The 6,606-nt window shown below is 48.3% G+C and overlaps 1 protein-coding gene across 1 annotated transcript; it reads right to left on the minus strand.

The window, feature by feature from the left end:
- Positions 1-328: 328 nt before the first annotated feature.
- Positions 329-5,589, minus strand: EDN1 (endothelin 1). Its single transcript, XM_077809113.1, has 5 exons — positions 5,529-5,589; positions 3,900-4,071; positions 2,427-2,585; positions 2,044-2,157; positions 329-470 (listed from the first exon to the last, which is right to left on the minus strand). Exons 1-5 carry the CDS (start codon positions 5,587-5,589, stop codon positions 329-331), a joined length of 648 nt encoding a protein of 215 aa, XP_077665239.1.
- Positions 5,590-6,606: the final 1,017 nt, after the last annotated feature.

The following is a 6,606-nucleotide window of genomic DNA, read 5'->3' on the forward strand; positions in this document are numbered from 1 at the left end:
AACACCACTCCATTTTACACCTTCTTTTCAGAAGCAACATTCCAATGTTCACTTTCTCCTCCTGACAGACGGCTGTCAATCAATGTTTGTTAATGTAACACATCCAATTGGATTCCAGAAGGATCACCTGCTAGGTCTTTATTGCTTTTACCTTGTCCAAATACAAGATTTCCTTAGGCTCTCTTCTACCTATCTTTTTTTGTGGGTGCGTGGCTTAATATTTAGGATAACATGCCTTTGCCACGTGGAATGTGAAAATCAAAACAGCTCCGGCAATGCTCTATCCATTCCTGTTGATGGAGGAGGGTTAGGGTTGGTGATCTCCCCACTAAGAAGTTGTTTTCAGACTTTCCCAGGTGCTTTGCCTTTTATGTGTTCTGTTATGCTTCAGCCTCTTCACTTCATGGAGTGCAGCCTTTAACTTTGCGATACTGAAGGAAGCTTTGATACTGTTACCAATGGCTTCTAGTCTGTAAAAACAAGAAAAACACCAAATACTATTATAAAAATTGAGATCAATCTTGTGTGAATATATAGTGTGTGTGTGTGTATATATAATCAGCACTTTGATTAAATAAATCTAAATCTAGACTTATGGGGTCAGATCCTCCTGTGGAGTAAATTACCGTAGATCCATTGGAGCTGTACTGATTTAAACCAACTGAAGATCCAGCCAATTAGATATTGTGGCAAGTCTGAAAACCCTAATCCCCAGAAATTGTGTGTATTCAAATTAAATGATATTCTGTAGTTGTTGGTTACTTTTTACTATTATTGGGTTTTTTTACATTAAGTGGAACCCAGTTTTAGTGAACTCAGCTAAAGGGTAAAATTTTCAAAAGCAGCTAGATGACTTGGGCCCAGATCCACAACTTCCTAACTTCCATTGATTTAAATGGTGATGATCTGGGCCTTAGAAACCTAAATCTCATTTTCAAAAATAACTTAGTCCCTTAGGAGCTTAAAACTCAGTTAAAGCCAATAGAACTCCTGTTCCTATATGCGTATGCCACTTTTGAAAATGGGACTTTGGCGCTTTTGAAAATTTTACCCATAGTCAAATTCTATTTAGAGAGAAATGGAATAAGTCATAAATTGCTTCAAAAATGGCAAGGTGCAAATTGCCTCACAGAAGGTACTACTGCAAAGTTGTTCTTTGAAAAAGTGGGTTCACTCCTATAGGGCTTCATCACATTGCAACACTTATGTCATTCAACTGGAATTACACTGCATTGCAATATTGCCAGCTAATGCCACTCAACCTATTACATGAGGATCTCCAAGTGCCCTCTCAACATTAATTTAATTTAGTCTCACAACACTCCGAGGAGATAGGTCAGTATTATCCCCTTTTTTACAGATGAGTAAAGTGAGAAACAGAGAAGCTAAGTGAATTTCCTGTAGGCACATAGGGTCTGATAGTGCAACCTTTACACACTTATATTTCTTCTCTTGAGTCCCATGGAAGTAAGTGTCAAAGTGGAGAATAGAACCCAGAAGTCCTAATTCCGAGGTCCTGTCTCTTCCCAGCCTTACCCCTTTGTGCGGTAGTTTACACCGGCAGCATTTTGCACTCACCCCCACCTCCCTTCTCCACCTACCAGATTTTTTGTGGGGAAGCCCTCTACCTTTTAGCAGAGTGGTGGTGGAGGGGCTTATGCCCAGTGGGGAGGGAGGTCTCAGAGCTTCAGCCCTGCAGGGTGCGTTTACTGGGGTCGGGGGTTCAACAGGAGTGGGGCTAATGCTCCAAGCCCCAGCAAGTGCCTCCCATGGGGCAGAAGCCCGGGTAGGTGCGTCCCTGCTCTTGAACTTCCGAAGACTGTCTTATTGGCTTGGAGGGTCAGTAAGTTTGGCCACCCCTGATTTATAGGATGAGCAACAATCATAAGAAAGCGTCAATGTTTTAGGGCTCCATTCTGCTCCCTGTTGAAGTCAGAGGCTAAACTCACACTGATTCAACTGGGAATAGGATCAGTTGCTTTGTGGATACTTTATTGAAACTTCATATCATCAGCCTGTTCAGGAGCGGGTACGGTAGCTCACCTTCTCATTTTCCTGCTGTTAAGTAGTTGCCTGTGCACACACTTCAGTCCGAGTCCCATGCAATCTTCACCTTTGTTAAGATGATCCCAGCCCTTCTCCATTGTGGACTGAGCCCTGTTTAAATAAAAGAAAACAATATTGCTATTAAAAAACAAGGCTTCAATCTACCTGGTTACACTTTTACATGATCCATCTTCTTAAGCTAAGAAATGTAACAGAGGCTTCTGGGCCAGATGCTGGTGAGTTGTCAGGCAAGTAGTGCCCCTGACTTCCCTGGGACTATTCACCTGAGTAAATACCAACATGAGCAGATGTACCACAACCTGGCCCTTTACAATGAGTGCAGTTCAAAACTGATTACAACAATAATAATAGTAACCCACCAGAGTTCTTTTCCTGTCTGGCAGAAGTTCAGACACCTCTTGTCTTTTTGGTGGGCACATCGGCATCTCTTGCTAGATTCTGGTTGCTTCCAAGGGGCTCTATCTTCCAGAGACCGCCTCGATCGAGAAGGGCCACCAAGCCCATATGGCACAGTCCGCCTATGATCAGAAAATCAACATGAAAGATATTAATTGAATTCATTGCCTTAGAACTGCGGTGCGTGTTCGGTGTCATCTTATCAATGGGACTGTTTTTGTGAGTAAAGGTTGTGGGACTGGGAAGGCTCTTTTGGTCATAACTTTGGGATTATCAGAAAAATTTGCACTGCAGCACTGTGATTACGGTGCCTGCTTCCATGACTAAGGCATTTTTAACCATGAGTTAAGAAATATGAATCAATATGCAATAGAATGCAACAGAACCTGACCTGTCTGAACTTTGGTAAATTGCAAGCACAGAAAGAATCAATTTTAAAAAATGAGAGAGATCCTCAGCTGGTGTAAATTGGCATAGCTCCATTGAAGTCAATATTCACTACACTAACTGAGGATCTGCTTCACTCTTGATGAGGAAAGTGTAAAACTGTAATGTATTCTGCATTATACATAAGCCCACTAGTCTATAAAACATAGTAACTCACAATGGGGTCTCCCAGCCATTCTTAAGAACTAGTGCGGTTTCACCGAGTATATTTACAGTTATTTAGGGCTGGATTTTGCTCTGAAGAGACTCCCAAAGAAAATTACCACTCTGGGGGAATAAGGCTGGCAGAAACAAGACACCAGCATTTCACCCTTCTGTGTTTCTCAGTGAAAAGTATTTTATAGCATCACCCATACAGTCCTAACTACGAACTAGTCTTGGTTGTATCTTAACACTTTAAGAATTCTGGAAAGGTTAGAATTGCTGTGCCTAGTGTTAAAAGTTATTTGCTTCATCTATAAGGCCAAATGCTACTTGCTTTCCTCATGTGAGTGGTCTCTCCATTAAAGTCAATGGGTGTGAGTACAACAAGCAGGAGATGTGGCTCTATATTAGTAGAGAGAAATCTGTGCTAATAAATACTGTTCCCATCCTCAACCACTCCTTCCTCTCTAGCCATCTTAAAAATATTCCTCTAGAGCAGTGCATGGCCTTTTTAAACCTATTTTTCAACCAAAGTAAAATGCCTGCTAAAAATGCACAGGATTCATTGCAGGGTTTCACGTGGGCTGGGTACTGAAGAGCAGTCTAATGGCATGAACTCTTCAGATGCAGTCTATGAGCCCAGGCGCTCTCACTGATCCTGCCGGTGCATTAGCTGCACAGAGGAGGTTACATTTGCTGGTGTCCCAGGGAGCCATTGTCAGTGGTGCCCCTTCCAAGCACACTGGGGCCCTAATGAAAGGGAACCATAGCAACCGGTTTACAACGATCGCCCCTAATGCCCGGGTGAACGGGAGGTTAGAGCGTTCCAAGGGCCCGCTACTTACTCCGGGGTGTTGACCCAGATGATGTCGAGGTGGCAGAAGTAGACACACTCCTTATCCATCAAGGTGGAGCAGGAGCAGCGCTTGGCCCTGCGCAGCGGCCAGGTGGCGCTAGAAGGACGAACCTCGGCGACAGAAGCGGTCGCAGGAGCCCTCAGCTCAGCACCTAGCGCGGCAGAGGAGAAAGGGAGAGCAAAGGGGTTAGCAGGCGAGTGACCCCGGGAGCTGCTGCATGTAACAATTGGACCCAGGCTGCTCGGACCCAGGCACGCGCGCCGACAGGAAAGCGGTGGTAGGAAGGGAGATTGATTGGTCCCATTGCCATCTATCTAGTCACCCCCCGCCCTTGTCCTGATCTTTGGCTCCAGGGTCTTGCAAAGCGGAATAGCTCATTTGCATGGCTGAGATTAAATTAATGTGTGAAACACAGTCACACTCAGCAGCTGTACCAGGGCGCTGGATTACAGTTCTCATGCTCTCTCCCTGCAGGACTCTGCCCAGTTCTTCTGGGGACATTTAACTCAGCGGTTTGCTGGAGGCGTTCAAAGGCTGGTGTATTTCCCTGCTTTGTTGTAAGGAGACACACCCCCAGCAGTTGTTTAAGGATTCTCCCGCCGTCAGACTGTAGTTTTCCGATTCCCCTCCCTTTCAATGCTCTCTTGGGGAAGAGCTGGGATTGCGGGCGAGGGAGTCAGGGCCGTGGAAATTGCTCTGGGCGCTCCTGCTGTTGGGACCTCGGCTCTTCTACCTGTCCCTGGTGTCCCTTCCATTAACCCTCCCCATCTTCCCCATGCTCAGGGGCTGTGACGACTCCCTGTAGCATCTCTCCCCACCAAGGGGGTGGCTGCGCTTGTAATTCTGCATCAGAACTACCAGATTTTGAAGCCTTCCCGCCTCCCTCTGGTTGGGGTCACCCAGCTCCGGGGAAGGCACGTTGTTTGGGGAGGAGAGATGATGGAAAGAAATCAGCACGCCCATAAGATCTGCTTTTCCTCGCCTGGGTGTAGTGAATATAGACCAAGCAAGACTTCAGCGCCCCCAAACCTGCAGCAGTGTGCGGGACATAAAGGATTTGGGGCGGGGGGTGATTTTTAAGCCTTCCCTTGAGTTCCATTCAGTAGGGAGAGGTGACTGATTCACATCCATTTAACAGCCTGCTGTTTATTATCAGCAGCGTGTGACGGGACTGCTGCTCTGCCCGGGCTAGTTAAATCATCTCCGGGCAAGTTATGGGGGCGGGGGAAGCAAACCCTTTTCAGAGGTTTGCTGAAAACAAGAAAGAGAGAAAAAAAAAGCCCAGGGAAAGCCCATTGCTGGACATGACCACGCTCCGGATTTAGTCCCACGGACCTTTGAACAGCGCGCGCTGTCTGTATAAAGGACTAGGCAGCTCTGGACCATTCTCCTGAAATCCCACCCAAGGGAACAATTTGCACAGCGGGGGTGCTGAGAGCCAGTGAACTCTACCGCAAACCCTGCCCATGATGAAAGTCGCTCCATGCCTGGGGGTGCAGCAGCCCCCCAGCACCCCTAGTTGTAGCACCTCCGGTCCCACCTGGAGGTCAGCGGAGCCGCCGCGCCTGTGGTTAGCTCCCTGCACGCCGTGCTTGCCCCCCAGATCACACCTACCTGTTTCCTGGGCTCCTGGGCAGAGCACGAACAGCAGGGAGAGAATCATCTGTGTACAGTCCATCCCGCCAACGCCCGCCGGTCGCTCTTTTGCAGCCCAAAAGCGCAAGCCACAAGCCCCGCTCCCTGCTGCGGTTAGTTCTCAACTGCAGAGCGCTTTTCACCAGAGGCGCCCTTGGAAAGGAAAGCTGCTCCCTTGGGACAGGGCGAGCTGCAAACCCAGTCACTGTCCCCCAAGCAGCACTGGGAAACCTGGAGGCTCCTTCTCCAGCGCGACTGGCTGAGCGCTTCTGGCTTGGACACCTCTCGCCAGCTCCCTTTTATACCGAACCCCCATAGAGCGGGTCAACAGCTCCTACTTCGCTTTATCCGGAGACAATGTTATTGTGTTATTAGTCACCGAGAGGCAACGTGCAGACCGAGATAAGGCCAGGCTGGAAAGGAAACCACTGCAAACTTCAGAGAGGCAGACGCCGTCTGGCAATCCAGGGGCCGGGCTACACACTGGCAGGGTGGGCGGTGGGGAGTGGAGAGAGAGCGAGAGAAGGAAAATAAATAGCCCGGGCAGACCCACAAGCAAGAAACCTGAGGGCAAAGGGCGCCGACGGCATAGAGCCAGCAGGGGGAGCCCCAGCGCTGAGCACCTGACACCTGGCCAGATGCGGCTGCTTCGGCTGCCGCCACCTTCCCCTCCCTTCCCCCTTTGCAAGGTGGCCAACCATGTAGAAATCAGAAGTGGGTTGTTTGAAAAGAAAACACGGGTGCGGAGGAAGGGGTTCTGTCAAGCATCTGGCTAGATTAAAAACATCCTAAACCTCAGCACGTTGAAGCCCACGTGGTTCAACACCATCATCCTTTACTGGTCTGGGTGAAGAAGGCACAGTACTGCCTGTTTTCAGTCATTTAATGGTGAGGGTTTGGCTGTTTCTAGGGAAGAGGGTGAAAAAGAGTCTAGTTTTGGATGGGGAAAGGCTGATATCCCCTCTCCAACACCCTAGCTCCCTGAATGCTATAGAGCAGGGGTTCCCAAACTGTGGTGTTGGTACCACTGGGGGTACACCAGGCAACTCTCCGGGGACGC

This window comes from Eretmochelys imbricata, chromosome 2, assembly GCF_965152235.1.
Source record: "Eretmochelys imbricata isolate rEreImb1 chromosome 2, rEreImb1.hap1, whole genome shotgun sequence".
Lineage (NCBI taxonomy): Eukaryota > Metazoa > Chordata > Testudines > Cheloniidae > Eretmochelys > Eretmochelys imbricata.